The 16,817-nt window shown below is 42.9% G+C and overlaps 1 protein-coding gene across 2 annotated transcripts; it reads left to right on the top strand.

Annotated features, from left to right (window-relative positions):
* LOC139376828 (tumor necrosis factor, alpha-induced protein 3) lies at window positions 1-16,029 on the top strand. 2 transcript variants are annotated; one of them, XM_071119774.1, is made up of 9 exons: window positions 1-763; window positions 1,933-2,274; window positions 10,066-10,256; window positions 11,071-11,212; window positions 11,482-11,652; window positions 11,860-12,040; window positions 12,281-13,170; window positions 13,468-13,685; window positions 13,864-16,029. In XM_071119774.1, exons 2-9 carry the CDS (start codon window positions 1,968-1,970, stop codon window positions 14,152-14,154), a joined length of 2,391 nt encoding a protein of 796 aa, XP_070975875.1. In that variant the 5' UTR covers window positions 1-763; window positions 1,933-1,967; the 3' UTR covers window positions 14,155-16,029. The 2 variants fall into 2 exon arrangements, with proteins under 2 accessions (XP_070975875.1, XP_070975874.1); XM_071119773.1 differs by lacking the exon at window positions 1-763 and adding an exon at window positions 1,158-1,248 and having other exon boundaries at window positions 13,864-14,313.
* The last annotated feature ends 788 nt before the right edge of the window (window positions 16,030-16,817 follow it).

Raw genomic sequence — 16,817 nt, forward strand, 5'->3', positions numbered from 1 at the left:
ACTATAGTGACGCAGCGCTAGTAATGACTCAAGTTTAACTTTAGTATTGTACTGTATACCGTATGAAATCAAATTGTTGCAGTTTAATTGATCGAGCTGTCTGTCATGCTTTTGGACCATGGATTTCATTAGCAATAATGCCATTGCAATTTGTATAGATTTTGTTCTACACTGCACATTTGCTATCTGGTAGAGGACCAGGTAAATTCTTTCCTGACTTCCTCTACAGTTGCTGCAACATACCTTCATCAGACTGCATTACACCAGAGGGGGAGCACCTAAACACTCTTATTTACAATGCAGTTAAAGTATGAGGCTCTGTGTAGCTGAAGGTTGGTTATGAAGACTGGTGCAAATAATTGTCTATGTAGAGTAGACAAGAGGTTACGTGTATTTCAGTACGCTATTCGTCACCAACACAACCCGGAGAACGTAGCCTAATGGCGTTTCGCTCAGACACCACCTATTGTGTGTGAGATGTAACTACGTCTGAAGGTTGTGACAGAGATATGTGGAAAGTCCCTAACACTGGAAATCCCCTTTAGTCAGTTTTTTTTCTCGGTCTACATTAACTAAATTAAGTTGGGGGACGTGATCTATGCTTTGACGGTCTATACAGTGAATCAACCAAAATAGAATTGATTGTGCAGAAAGCTGAATGGCGTTGTGTGGACTGCTGCGGTTAACCTGATTGAAGTGGCAGAGGACTACCCGGAGCATCCTTAGGCTTTGTTGGTAGTCTTTGTACCGACATATTGCACAGGTAATATTCATTCATATTCTATATATTTCTTTACCAAGGATTGTAACTCACTTTCATTTAAGCATTTGAAATATATCTACTATTGACTAACATTGAGAGGCCTTGGTCGTAGCATTGAGTTTCTGGGGACACAGACAGAGGTATGCGCGTTGGCATGGGCGCCATGGTTCTGACAGCCATTGTTTACGAAGACGTCACCCTCAAGCAATTAAAAAAACATTACCCAGTGGAATAAATAATTAATGTTACATTGTAACTATGTTTTTGACAATACTCGCGATGCAATGTTACAATGTTTCAACCGTTGCTGTCAGAGGAATTACGTAATCCGGACGTCAGCAGACTCCTGTTATTGTGTTTTGTGTAAACCGCAGCGCTCACCATTGTGCCAACGCTTCAATGTCTGCCAATATCGAAAGAGCGACAGTCTCCTTATTACATGGATATTTAGAGGTTCTCCTACAATGACATTATGCGCCTTCAAGGTAATCTATACCGTAATTGATGATGGATGCTTGAATTGCTTTGTTGCTTGAATTGTTTTGTTCTAAATAATGTATATGGTGCCCATAATATACAGTTACAGTATATTTCACATTGTAGGTAGGTAGCTTTCCATAAGGTCTTAACAGCTTATTGTCATATATGAAATGGGTACAGATATCTGACAGACTGTTCTACAGATGGGAGATTACTTATGATTCATGAGCAATGTGTTATTCTTGATGTTAAAACACATTACTTTCAAGTTCCTGTTTCAATGGTCCTCCATCTTGAATACTGAAATGAACTGTAAGGGTTTTTAATAGTTCCATCCTGTACACTTATGCATCATTGTCAGTATTAACGACTTTTCTGTGATGGTGGGTGTGAGTGGGCCTTATGATTTCTACTAGCCACTGCCCAGCGCTGTGAGTCTGGGCAGTGGCTTTGGGTCTGGAAATCACCATCAGTTTGTAGAAGGCGTCTGTCATGTGCCTCAATCCCATTGGGGCGGCAGAGGCTGTGGGGAAATTCTAACTTGGAAAAGAACACAAAAGCCCTCTTGTTTGTCTTTATTCATTACCCACAATTTGTCTAGTATTAGAAGTGGCCCATATAGTCCAGTGATCAGAACCACGTGCTGCCAATGAAACCAACCAACAACTTTTTATTTTTCTCCTCTTCAGTTCTGCGTTTGTACACATTACATCTGGTGAACACCATGTCCCAGGGACAGAATTTCCTGCCCAAGTTCCTCTTTGTGAGTAACCTGCTGAAAGCGGTCAAGATCCGGGAGCGGGTGCCTAACGATGTGGTGAAGCCAGCGGCCAGCGGAGGCCTGATGCACCACCTGCGGGGCATGCACCGCTACACCCTGGAGATGATCCGCATGAGCCAGTTCCCCCAGGCCTTCCAACAGGTCATCCAGGCAGCCATCTTGGACAGGGCCATGCAGAGCTCCCTAGAGCAGGAGAAGAAGCTCAACTGGTGCCGCGAGGTCAAGAAGATGGTGCCATTGAGAACCAATGGTAATGTATTAGTTTGGGTTTCTGTTCCTCTTGCTGGTAGTAGGGGAGATGGTATTTGTCAAAGGAGTTTGAAAGACCTTGACACTGAAGAGTAAGAGTTACTCATACTTTTTCCCCTATGAGTTCTTTCAGCAGAAGTGGCAGGGTAACTTGGGGGAGTGGGGTGCATTGCTACTAGCGTTAGCACAATGACATGCTAGCTGTTAACATAGACTTCCAGTCATTGAGCCAACAAATATCCATTTAAAAGCGCTGGGCCAACGCTGCTAAATCAATATAGGGGAAACACGGGTACTCAGACATTATGGTAAATGACAATGGTGAGATTGATTATCTTTTAGAATGACCATTAGTAGCTCTTGATTTGACTGGTACCTAACATGACTCTGAAGATTTACAGTACAGGATTTGTTCAGCGTATCTAAATCCTGACGTCTAGGGTAATTATGTGGGAGATCCCAAAGCAGAAATTCTATGGTGTCATAGTGATAATTTCCCCACCATTTTTCTAAAGACCATGTTGACTGAATTTATTCTGTTGACGCATTCAAACTCTGTAGTGCTCAGTTTCCGTCTGGTTAGATTCATACCTTGCAGTGGAGGTTTGGGTATACCCCTTCTCTCAATAAGTAGCTAAGTGAGTTGGACCTTTATTCACAAATCATACAGCAAACACACCCACCTGTCTTGACTCACACGTGGGTGAGTTACCATGTCAATCCTGTAATTTCATTGAATCATTGCAAATATGGAATGTTATTGTCAGGAGGAGATATAACCAGGTTATTAGGCTTGTTTTTGTGTTGTCTTATTGAGGGTAAATATCTTATCACCTGTGGAATAGACATCTTGAACTTTTGGTCATTTAATGCTGTCATAACAAAGTAACAGTACATGAAACATGAATCATAGGCTATTGGCTTTTCCCTACATGTTGAAACTACAGTATTTTCAGTAAAATGATAGTGATAACAAAAGTTTGTCTTCCTGGAAATCCAATTCAGAAACACCCTTTAACATGATACATATTTCCTTCCTTACGAAAGGATAGCATTTTCTCATAAGTTTCTGGAGGGCCCAGCTAGGCCTTGATTTGGGAAATCAGCGTATACAGTAGCCTCTCCTCTGAATGACACAGCAGCCATGACTTTCAGCAGAGGACTTTCAGACTGAGGAGGACCACCCTGTCTGTTGCTGGCTGGCTGCTGACTCACTGGAATTAATCTATTGTGTCAGGTGACCGGTGAATAAGAACAGGACAGGAGAAGCAGAGCAGGACATGAGAGACAAAGCAGGACATTGTGAGCCAGTGGATTCCCACTGTTGCCAAATAATGGATGGTCATTTTGTTGCTGACAAAAAATGCACAGTATTCTAAACGAGAACACTGAGAATACCACGTACTGATTTTAGGCAAAATCACAACTTTAATGTGTCACAGAATGGCCAAACAAAATCTAAATGAAAATGTTGATGTGTGCATCTATAGTAACCCTTAGGGTGAGTGTATATCCCAAAAAGCGAAAATCTAAATATTGGCATGGTGGAGAAATGAAGCAAGTAAGAGGCATTATGGATGTTACATGAAATGGACAAGCATTTTGGGAAGACTGAACATATTAGCAAAAGTCTGTGTTTGTAAGTCTTAGGTTGAAACATGGATAGCCATTTCGAAGGAAAGGTTTGGTTGAACACAAAAACAATACTTTTGAAAATATTTTAATTTGCAATATTACTTTAGAAGGAAATAGCTACCGTTATGGATGTTACATCCTCCGTTATGAAAGTTACGGAGTCTGAAATAGACATAAAAATGTTTGGTCATCTGGAACGTTTTTAAGATGTCAGCAAAAAGCATAGTAGCTTAGGATTACAGGTAGCCTTGATAATATACTGTATAGGCTAAGGCCATACCCCACATCCTATCAGGGTCGTTGTTTTCCTTTATGTACACTACCGTTCAAAAGTCTGGGGTCACTTAGAAATGTCTTTGTTTTTTAAAGAAAAGCAATTTTTTTTGTCCATTAAAATAACATCACATTGATCAGAAATACAGTGTAGACATTGTTAATGTTGTAAATGACTATTGTAACTGGAAACGGCAGATTTTTAATGGAATATCTACATAGGCGTACAGAGGCCCATTATCAGCAACCATCACTCCTGTGTTCCAATGGCACATTGTGTTAGCTAATCCATGTTTATCATTTTAAAAGGCTAACTGATCATTAGAAAACCCTTTTGCAATTATGTTAGCATAGCTGAAAACAATTTTTATGATTAAAGAAGCATTTTAAACTGGCCTTCTTTAGACTAGTTGAGTATCTGGAGCATCAGATTTTGTGGGTTTGATTACAGGCTCAAAATGGCCAGAAACAAAGATCTTTCTTCTGAAACTTGTCAGTCTATTCTTGTTCTGAGAAATGAAGGCTATTCCATGTGAGAAATTGTCAAGAAACGGAAGATCTCGTACAACGCTGTGTACTACTCCGTTCACAGAACAGCGCAAACTGTCTCTAACAAGAATAGAAAGAGGAGTGGGAGGCCCGGTGCACAACTGACCAAGAGGACAAATACATTAGTGTCAACAGTGAAGAGGCGACTCCGGGATGCTGGCCTTCTAGGCAGAGTTCCTTTGTCCAGTGTCTGTGTTCTTTTGCCCATCTTAATCTTTTATTTTTATTGGCCTGTCTGAGATATGGCTTTTTCTTTGCAACTCTGCCTAGAAGGCCAACATCCCGGAGTTGCCTCTTCACTGTTGACGTTGAGGCTTGTGTTTTGCGGGTACTATTTAATGAAGCTGCCAGTTGAAGACTTGTGAGGCGTCTGTTTCTCAAACTAGACGCTCTAATGTACTTATCATCTTGCTCAGTTGTGCACCGGGGCCTCCCACTCCTCTTTCTATTCTGGTTAGAGCCAGTTTACGCAGTTCTGTGAAGGGAGTAGTACACAGCATTGTACAAGATCCTTCATTACTCAGAACAAGAATAGACTGACGAGTTTCAGAAGAAAGATCTTTGTTTCTGGCCATTTTGAGTCTGGGTTTTCTAATGATCAGTTAGCCTTTTAAAATGATAAACTTGGATTAGCTAACACAACGTGCAATTGGAACACAGGAGTGATGGTTGCTGATAATGGGCCTATGTACGCCTATGTAGATATTCAATAAAAAATCAGCCGTTTCCAGCTACAATAGTAATTTACAACCTTAACAATGTCTACACTGTATTTCTGATTCATTTTATGTTATTTTAATGGACAAAAAATGAGCTTTTCTTTAAAAAACAAGGACATTTCTAAGTGACTCCAAACTTTTGAACGGTAGTGTATTTCAAAATGAACCTTTACCAACTGAATGTAGACACAAATATGCAATTTTTCTTGTATTACACCTTATTGGAAATATGATATAACATTATGCAAATGAGGTAAAATACTGTAGATGTGCATATAACACCAATCCATTTTACTGGACCCTGAATAAAGTCAGCATATTTTGGGGGGTTTCATTTGAATAACACTCCAGGACTAATCACAGATTGTGGATAAGCATTCTTTTCATCTTTCTATCTTAAAAAAACTACTACCATGTATGGGAAATTATATCACATAATGTTCAATATATCAATATTACTCCTGTAAAAGTCTAAGAATACCTCTCAGAACAAGCACACAAAATGTGTGAATGCACATGCTTTTGAAGGTAAGATATGATAAATCTATATCCATCACATCCACAACCGTTATGGATGTTACGACTATCATAACGCTGAAAAAGGATACTCCTATATAAACAACTTGATGAAAGTTAACGTTGCAGAGAAAGTTTCAGGACGATCCGATGTAAGGGGCTTAGATGTTACATTGCCCCCCCCCCCATCTTCACAAGACTGTAAGATAAGCAAATACAACTGAAGACATTCCATTAGGTCTGTATTACTTCATTAACATCTCAACCTTTTAACAAACACTAGTGGACAGCTGTGAGTGGGAAAACAAGCTCTTCTACTCTGTATTGGCCCAAATTCAACTGGTTAAATAAAGCTTGCACTCCAACATTTAGACCTTGGATAATTATGAAAGTGGTTTCGTTTGCAAATTACTAACTTTATTGTGCATGCTCAGGTTGACTTTCCCAGGGAATTGCCCATTTACCAACAAGATTTTATAGTCTGAAGGCAGACATTCAAAGGCAGGGTTACCTATTTTATTTTTTATTGTCTGATTAATATACAACTGTAGGGATCTGTTCACAGTGTTCGGAAGAGTGCAACATTACAGAAAGTTCAGATAGAAATGTATTATGTAGAAGAACATATACATTTGCCATTTATCATTTAAAATAGGCAATTGTGTCAGATCTCATTCCATTTCTATCTGCAACATGTCAAATCTTTTCAAATCACTGAATACACCCCAAGTATAGGTTTTATGTCTACATATGAAGATTCTGACAACACAACAAGCATAGTGTGTTTTTACCAGAAATAGGTTTTTGTCCAGTATGATTCAACCTTAAGATGGAACATAATCAAGATTTCCTGTTCTGTGCGGAGGTTTGTTGTTGCTCGGGTAGAATGTTCCCTTTACTGACGGAAAGCATTCTCCTCATACATCAAATTATTTAAAGGATAGAAATAGAAAAAACATGTTAGGCCCCTTTCCCTTGTATCCCTACTAGGCTCATGTCCTGCCTCTATTGGCAGCAGGTATCTACAGACTGGGGTGCAGATATTACATAGGTATAATAGTGGTGTACATATTACATAGTGGTGCATATAGTAATACATATATAGCAGTGCACATATAGTAGTACATATATAAAAACAGTGGTGCAACACAGTGTCCACCTCTACAGGCCCAGACTGGTTCTTCAGCCTGGCGAAAGACAAAAAAGAGGAAGACAGAAGGTGTCCCATGTCAGTACTCAGAACTTCCCTTTTTAAGTAGAGAAATATGCGTGTGTAAATATAAAAATATATCATCCAACGCGAAAATGAGACCTCTACTGGTCGTCGGCGAAGCTCGTAAAGAGAAAGCGTTCCAGCCGAGCCAAGCTCCGCCCCTCTGGAAAGTCCAGAGTCTGATGTCTATGGAGCAGCAGACAAGGGAAGAAAGAGTCAAATGGCAGCCTCACGGCACTTAGTCACAGAGAACCACACTCAGGGAAATTCCTCTCTTTAGTGTGGCAGGCAGCAGGGTATTTCAGACGAGCTAGGCTCCCCGTACTCACTGATGTTTCACAATGACAAAAAGACCCGCCGTCCTGCAATAAGAGTCAACATTTTCTCCATACAGTTTACCATTGATTTCTTAAACTTGGATTAAAACCTGCATACGCAACTCGTAATTTACCTGATTTACTCATTCAGCCCCTGTCTGTCACCCTATCCAGTCATCACTGAAGGCTGTTCTTTCATTCTCTTATTTAGTTTAGGTTATTTCAGTGTTAACGTGCCAATGGACCATACAACTGTCTAATTAAAATACAGTTAGAGTTTAAACCAATTCTGTATGTGTCTTAGGCCTAGTGGTCCAGTCTTTTTTTGCCATGTTGTATGGCATGATGACAACAATAGAAGACTGATAGAGTGGGGAGAACAAGTATTTGATACACTGCTGATTTTTGCAAGTTTTCATAATTACAAAGCATGTAGAGGTCTGTAATTTTTATCACAGGTGCACTTCAACTGTGAGAAATGGAATCTAAAACAAAACTCCAGAAAATCACATTGTATGATTTTTAAGTAATTAATTTGCATTTTATTGCATGACATACGTATTTGATACATCAGAAAAGCAGAACTTAATATTTGGTACAGAAACCTTTGTTTGCAATTACATAGATCATACGTTTCCTGTAGTTCTTGACCAGGTTTGCACACACTGCAGCAGGGATTTTGGCTCATTCCTCCATACAGACCATCTCCAGATCCTTCAGGTTTTGGGACTGTCGCTGGGCAATATGGACTTTCAGCTCCCTCCAAAGATTTTCTATTGGGTTCAGGTCTGGAGACTGGCTAGGCCACTCCAGGACCTTGAGATGCTTCTTATGGAGCACTCCTTAGTTGCCCTGACTGTGTATTTCGGGTCGTTGCCATGCTGGAAGACCCAGCCACGACCAATCTTCAATGCTCTTACTGAGGGTAGGAGGTTGTTGGCCAAGATCTCACGATAGATGGCCCCATCCGTCCTCCCCTCAATACGGTGCAGTCGTCCTGTCCCCTTTGCAGAAAAGCATCCCCAAAGAATGATGTTTCCACCTCCATGCTTCACGTTTGGGATGGTGTTCTTGGGGTTGTACTCATCCTTCTTCTTCCTCCAAACACATGGCGAGTGGAGTTTAGACCAAAAAGCTCTATTTTTGTCTCATCAGACCACATGACCTTCTCTCAAACTTCAGATGGGCCTGGACATGCGCTGGCTTGAGCAGGGGGACCTTGCGTGCGCTGCAGGATCTTAAGCCATGAAGGCGTAGTGTGTTACTAATGGTTTTCTTTGAGACTGTGGTCCCAGCTCTCTTCAGGTCATTGACCAGGTCCTGCCGTGTAGTTCTGGGCTGATCCCTCCCCTTCCTCATGATCATTGATGCCCCACGAGGTGAGATCTTGCATGGAGCCCCAGACCGAGGGGTGATTGACCGTCATCTTGAACTTCTTCCATTTTCTAATAATTGCGCCAACAGTTTTTGCCTTCTCACCAAGCAGCTTGCCTATTGTCCTGTAGCCCATCCCAGCCTTGTGCAGGTCTACAATTTTATCCCTGATGTCCTTACACAGCTCTCTGGACTTGGCCATTGTGGAGAGGTTGGAGTCTGTTTGATTGAGTGTGTGGACAGGTGTCTTTTATACAGGTAACGAGTTTAAACAGGTGCAGTTAATACAGGTAATGAGTGGAGAACAGGAGGGCTTCTTAAAGAAAAACAGGTCTGTGAGAGCCGGAATTCTTACTGGTTGGTAGGTGATCAAATACTTATGTCATGCAATAAAAGGCAAATTAATTACTTAAAAATCATACAATGTGATTTTCTACATTTTTGTTTTAGATTCCGTCTCTCACAGTTGAAGTGTACCTATGATAACAATTACAGACCTCTACATGCTTTGTAAGTAAGAAACACTGCTGATTTTGCAGGTTATCAAATACTTGTTCTCCTCTCTGTACATAAAGTGTGGGACCAGGCTAATGTGTCAAAGCCCACAGTACCTGCACAATTTTTTCCTCTGGTCTCTCAAAGAAGTTAAAAAAGGAATGCAATAAAAGTACACCACAAAAACGAACAGTGCTGATAGAGTCTGTGACATCAATCTTTCTCAGGCCTTTTTATATTTCCTCTGTAAGGTGATGAATGATGGTCAGATATAATGGATGCCTAAAGAGCGCTGTGAGAGCTTGTCTGGAAATCCCCTCTCCTTTTTGACTATTTTCTCCAAGCCATACGGGTCTTTGTCTGTCATGGATAGTTTTGCCGTTAATGACTTGCAGTATTACCTGTGGTGATGTGAGGATGGGCACTTTGTATTTCACATAAACACAGATTCATACTAAAGGACGGGAGATAAACTTAACATCTACTGTACATGTCTGGCTCAAACCAGACGGAGTTCTACAAAGTGGAATGCGTCAACATAATAAAGTCAGTCGACATATTTGTTGACACAGGCTTGTTATTAATAAAGGATGTGATATCCCCCTTACGCTAGTCTAGGTCATGTTATTATTGTTTACATGTGTTCTAGTGGGGATCCTGTGCCGTATGTAATATCTACTCCCATTTCTCATGTGTTGCAGGAGATGGGAACTGTCTTCTCCATGCTGCATCTCAGTACATGCTGGGGGTGCAGGACACAGACCTGGTCCTGAGGAAGGCCCTGTTCAGCGTGCTAAAGGAAACAGACACGGGCAACTTCAGAGCCCGTTTCCAGACTGAGCTGCTGCAGTCTCAGGAGTTCACCCAGACTGGCCTGCGTTACAGCACCATGGTGAGGAACGGAGGCCCTGCTACGGCTAGGATGGTGTTACTATAGCAGACCTGGGTGCATAATGATAATTGCATAATGTCAGATACTTGGAAAGTATAGTAAAGCGTGTTTAATTTAGTTTGGAGTTTGCACTTTTGGGCCTATTCCATTGGTGTCATTGTACCAGGCAAGCTATGTCAAGTGCAGCCCAAGTATTTGAAAGTGTTTGACGTATTGTATATATTTGACCAAGATCTGTTAGTAGTATCGCCTGTTAGTAGTATCACCCAAGTCTGTTAGTAGTATCACCTGTTAGTAGTATCACCCAAGTCTGTTAGTAGTATCACCTGTTAGTAGTATCACCCAGGTCTGTTAGTAGTATCACCTGTTAGTAGTATCACCCAGGTCTGTTAGTAGTATCACCTGTTAGTAGTATCACCCAGGTCTGTTAGTAGTATCACCTGTTAGTAGTATCACCCAGGTCTGTTAGTAGTATCACCTGTTAGTAGTATCACCCAGGTCTGTTAGTAGTATCACCTGTTAGTAGTATCACCCAGGTCTGTTAGTAGTATCACCCAGGTCTGTTAGTAGTATCACCCAGGTCTGTTAGTAGTATCACCTGTTAGTAGTATCACCCAGGTCTGTTAGTAGTATCACCTGTTAGTAGTATCACCCAGGTCTGTTAGTAGTATCACCCAGGTCTGTTAGTAGTATCACCCAGGTCTGTTAGTAGTATCACCTGTTAGTAGTATCACCCAGGTCTGTTACTGGTATCACCTGTTAGTAGTATCATAATGTTCAAAGCAGCCTATCTCAAAATGTTTTGTATTTTCAGAATTGGGAGGAGGAATGGGAGAAGATCATCAAGATGGCATCACCTGTATCCAGCAGCAACGGGCTGCAGTTTGACTCCCTGGAAGACATACACATCTTTGTCCTCTCAAACATCCTCCGCAGGCCCATCATCGTCATCGCAGGTACAGCCTTTCTCAATGGAGCCTTTCATCATTCAGTTCATCAGAAGTGTTGTTTACATTGTAAAAGTATGCTCCGTCTCTATTCTGTTGGTTCAATTGTACAGGTCAAACTCAAGCACACATTTATGAAAGTGTTTGACAAATTATTTTGACCCTGGTCTGGTGTGTACAGTTTCTGTACCTCTTTCTGTAGGTCTGTCTGCTATTGCAGTAGAAGCAATCAGTCAAGTATGGTGTCCAGTGTCTAACTCATGGCTGTATCCTTACAGATCAGGTGCTACGTAGCATGAAATCCTGCTCCTCCTTCTCTCCTCTCAATGTGGGAGGCATCTACCTGCCTTTACACTGGCCTCCAGGGGAGTGCTACAAGTACCCCATAGTGCTCGGCTACGACTCCCAGCACTTTGCCCCCCTCATCACCATCAAAGACAGTGGCCCGGGTGTGTACAGTAACCATCATTGATAGATTACCCTGTTGAGGAGTGCTTGTAGAATGAGGGTGAATGTGACCTATATACCGCATCCTACTAAATTTAGTAATTTCTTCTGCTGTTTTTGTTGTACAGCATCATTGGGTCCCAGAAAAGTGGTATATACCTAACACCTATGTATTATTCATGTATTATTATTATGACTGTGTGCCCCAGAGATCCGAGCGGTGCCGCTGATCAACCCGGGTCGTGGGGACTTCGAGGAGCTCAAGGTGCACTTCCTGATGGAGAAGGAGCAGACGCAGAAGGAGAGGCTGCTGAAGGACTACCTGATGCTGATTGAAATCCCTGTCATTGGACTGGGCTATGACACCACACGCATCATCAACGCTGCCAGGTGGGTGGGACACTAGAGGCATGGGGAACTACAGAGAACAGGATATAAAGCACGGTTTAAAAAGCACTACAAATCTGTTTTTAAAAGTATGTTTGTGGCATAATTGTACTTCATTTGTATTTACCTTATTTAGTCGAGTGGGTCAGTTGAGAACCAATTGTCAATAGATGACGACCTCGCCGAGAGGTGTGTGATTAGCCTATCAATAGTTCTGAGTGTGTTCCATATTGCCTCTCCCAGGCTGGATGAAGGGAACCTGCCTGAGGACATGAACCTGATGGAGGACTACCTCCAGTTGGTCAACCACGAGTACAAGCGCTGGCAGGAAGACAAGGACCAACTGTGGGCCGCCCAGCCCCATAGACCACCCCCCTTCTCCGTGTCCCAGCTGTCCCTCATCGAGATCCGCTGTGCCACACCACGATGCACCTTCTACGTCTCCGTGGACACCCAGCCACACTGCCACGAGTGCTTTGAGAAACGCCAGGGCCAGCCTAACGGGAGGATAGAGGCTGCTCCTACGAAAGGCGGTGGTCAGGCTTGTGAGCCAGAGTGTAGTAGTGGCTGCCGGGCAGTGTTATCCAGCCCACGCTCCGTCCCTCCCCCACCCACGGCGCCCAGCCTCAGCCTGTACAGCGAGACCCACGCCATGAAGTGCAAGACACCCGGCTGCCTTTTCACCCTCAGCGTGGAGCACGATGGTCTGTGTGAACGCTGCTTCAACACCCGGCAGAATGCACCCACTGCTGATGGCCCCTCGGGCCTCCCCCTGCCTGCCCACCTCGGCTGGCCCCAGTGGGGCGCGGGACGGGAGCAGGAGACAGAGCGGTGCAACGTGTGCCACCAGAAGGCCTTCAGAATATTTAACGGACTGTGCCCCCCGTGCCTCCAGAGGACTGCTACGGAGAGGGGCGAGGATCCCCAGCCACCGGCAACAGCCAGGATAGAGGCCTCCTCTGGTTCGTTATGGACCCAGCCCCAGCCAAGGGACTCTGAGCGCTCAGGCACCTCGGCTCTCAACGGCCACACGTCTGGCCGGCCCTGTAAGAGGTCGGGATGCCAGTTCTTCGGGACTCAACAGAATCTTGGATTCTGCACCATCTGTTACTTGGACTATCAGACCAACCACCGTAAGTCTAATCAGCCGCTTGCTCATAGTCATTTTAACAAGAAATGCTATTCTAATAATTTCCCAGCAAAACCTTGATTTCATCAAAGGGAATCAGGCCACATCAAACCCACAGTTGTCATGTCTACTATTAATCTACTAATATCAGTATACTTAGAGACAACATGAAACAAACAAAATGTTTACACTAGACAGTACTGGGAAACCTGCAAATTTACTGGAATCTCAAGATAAGTTGATATTGTGTGTGGTCATATGTGAGTTTGACGTGTGGTTTTGCTGTGTTCACCTCCCCCAGTGGCGACCCCTCATCCTCCCCCTGCTCCAATCCAGAGTCGTCACGCGTCAGAGGCAGGTTTCCAGGATGCTTCGCGCTGTCGGGGCCCGGACTGTGGGGCCATGGGCAAGGTCATGCTGGAGGGTTACTGCAACAAGTGCTACGTAAAGGAGCAGAGCACCAGGCTCAACCAAGCTGCTACCAGGGCTCCCGGCACCCACTCCCCTCCACTGGTCATGGTGAGTGTCTCCTTCTCTCTCACACAGGGCCCAGTGGCTGAACACCACATTTTGAATTGCAGATAATTTTCTAAAAAATGTTTTGTTTCAGAGAGTAAATAAAAGTCTTAGATCAGATCGAATGATTGATTTGTTTCCACAAGTGACAATGTTCCTCTGTTTTTCTCTCTTTCTGCAGCGAACAGCTAAACCAGAAAGAGACAGAACCAGACAGACGCAGACCCAGACCCAGGCAACGTGTAGGCGGAGTGGCTGCAGTAACATCTCCCCCGGCTGCACAGACCTGTGTCCAGAGTGCCACACGCGAAACACGCGGGGGCAGAGAGAGAGTCGCAGGGAGAGGGCAGGGGCACCTAAAGAGAAGACAAAGCAGCGCTGTAAAACCCTAGGCTGTGAGCACTATGCTAACCAAGAGAAGCAAGGCTACTGTAATGAATGTGACCTCTTTAAGCAGATCTACAGGGGGTGAGCCCAAAGGCTTGGGGAAGATTAAAATGGCCGTGCCACGATGCTAGTCAATGCATCTCTGAAACTAGTGACCTTACGGCCAAAAGCCCATTTTAAAATGTGTTCATGAAGTGCGGGGGCAGTAGAAATGGCCGGCAGAATACCTCTTAGTGCAATTATTATTATCTCACGTGTACAGGACGAGAGGTGAGGTATACGTGTCATAAAACTGACAACATATGTACAGTATGTATCTAAGTACATACTGTATCATGCTGGACTACTGATTGTATCTTCAAAAAAGCGCAATGTGTATACTGCTTAATAATACGGCCAAGGAATGATCTATCAAGCAGCTAGCTACCTACACAATAATGTGATAAACCACAGCTTTTGTTTAAGAACCTCATTGACCAAAGTTCTGACAAGTGCAAAGCTGTGCCAAAGCCATCATGCACTGCCAAAAGGAGTTTGTTTAGTCAAAATTCGGTTTTAAACAGGAGTAGTTACAGTCTCAAAAACTGCACCTACCTAGACAGCTAATGTACAGTCTCTGAGCATTTGCGAGTGGGCAGGACCCTTAAAAGTATGGTGCTACTTGTACAGAAAGCAAACATGGAGGTTCTGTGACATGACAGAGAAAACAGTAGTTAGAACTCAATAATATTCAACCTCTCCCACCGCCGCATAGATGTCTGCTGGCAGTACAGATGCTGTTGCCTTTTGTGGTTGTGTTCTTGTTTGCTGTTGACCACTTTTGTATCTGTACTGTAGAAATACAAGTTAATGCTTGCCCTGAGAGTTGTACCGCGTTACAGTATGTTCTATATGTGGCCTCTGTTAATGCTGGGCAATTACCTTCACACAGACTCCAAGTTAATGACTAACTTACAGAGAAAGATAAGAGCAGAGTTCAGTTGATCTCGTCCAAGGGGATTGCCAGTGAAGAAAGGAGTGTGTGTTTGAAAGGAAAGGAAAGAAAACATAAGTGCAGGAGAAATCCCCTTAGAGCTCAATACCTCAGTCAGAGGAGGGAGGAAAGCCAAGAGAAGGTAAACAAATACACCTGTGGGGAAAAAAATGAAAGAGCTTGGTTCACACCATGTAGCTGTGGCATGGCAGCCAGTGCTCTTAGCTACCATGAGCTGGTAGGCCCCAGCCTGCAGTAAAATACCTCTCCACCCGTAGAACCTGGCTTGCAGTAGAGTACCTCTTCATCATAGGGGCTCTGCTGAAATCTGCTCTGCTCACACGATGCCTCACTCCAGTACTCACACCTGTGTGATATGCGCAAGCAAACTGACATTCCTTTTCTTCTTTTATATCTATATATTTGAACTGACATTTTTGTTCCTGCCAAAAAACGTGCCATCATCTACAAAGCATTCTCGTGACCTCTTAACCAAACAAAAGGTTGGTTGAAACAAAAGAACGTCTGTTCAATATGCATATCTGACGTCTGTTAAAAATGAGATTTATGGTAGCCTAGATAGAGATCTGGTCTGTAATCAGATGATAAACATAATATAATATAAGGGCAATTAGTTGTCAGTTCATTACGAGACATCAAAGGAGTACATGCTCTTTGGTTATGGGTCGGAACTCTGATCATCACATACTACTTGCACAATACTTAATAAGCTGCTCCGGAATTTAGGATGGTACTTTCCTTGACATGCATAGGGACATTCCAATGTTAGACGTAAACACGCAAAGTTGTAACAAAACATGCAAAAGTTGTGAGATACATTTTTGTGTAACCTTTCAATAATAGGGTATTGTATGAAAAGCTTTGTTTTGTTTGTTAAGTATTTATTCATATCAAATATTATCTGTATTGTGCGTTTCAATACTTATTTATATGTTGTCCTGAAATGAATTATTTTTATTAAGAAAACCTGACATTGTCTTGTTGCTTATTTCAACACTGTGTGTATTTGTGTGTGTGCGTGTGCTTGCGTATCAACAAAGTGTGTGTGTGTGTGTGTGTGTGTGTGTGTGTGTGTGTGTGTGTGTGTGTTTGCTTGCGTATGAACAAACTCTACAGAACATATTTCTACATTTCGTATGTGAGTAACTGGATATTGCTCAATGATTGGTTTTCAAAAATGACATTATTCTGTGTTTTCTGTTTTTAGAGTGATTCTATTACTGATGTGTGGTGTGTTTTCCAGTGGAGACATATGGGCCTGTGCCAAAGTGCAGCTAGACACTACCACATTGACCTGCTCATATTTTTAGCTAAACCATCCACATTACGTTTCTAAAGCATCTTGGTTCTCACACACACATACGCGTTTCACTTTAACAAAATTCTCATTACATTTTTTTCACTCTTTCTAACAATGTAATTCTGAAAGTAAACCCACACGTCTGACCTCTCACAACCTTGGCCCATAGTGCTTAAAAAGAAGGCAACCCCCTTCAGAATCCTCACAGTTGAGTCACAGCTGAAAGGAAAGTCTTCATCAGAAGTTACCGCTGCTGAGGGAGAGTTAGGGTGAGGGAGGGGATATAGGTTGTTGGGCAGAGGTGACATTTCAGGAGTGCGTGGGAGGGAGGAATAGCATTAGCGTGGGTACTAGGGGAGAATCTCAATTGCATACTCCTCGCGTCTTCTCTACTTGCCTCCCTCCCCTTTGACCTTCTCCAATGGGTTTTGAGAAGGAGGCAAGGAGAGAGGAT

The sequence above is a fragment of the Oncorhynchus clarkii genome, chromosome 20, assembly GCF_045791955.1.
Source record: "Oncorhynchus clarkii lewisi isolate Uvic-CL-2024 chromosome 20, UVic_Ocla_1.0, whole genome shotgun sequence".
NCBI classification, from domain to species: domain Eukaryota; kingdom Metazoa; phylum Chordata; class Actinopteri; order Salmoniformes; family Salmonidae; genus Oncorhynchus; species Oncorhynchus clarkii.

Coding starts and splice junctions, on each gene's coding strand:
- LOC139376828 (XM_071119773.1), top strand. Junction 11,653..11,859: donor CATCAAAGACAGTGGCCCGG/GTGTGTACAGTA, acceptor TGTGTGCCCCAG/AGATCCGAGCGGTGCCGCTG. Junction 13,686..13,863: donor ACTCCCCTCCACTGGTCATG/GTGAGTGTCTCC, acceptor CTCTTTCTGCAG/CGAACAGCTAAACCAGAAAG.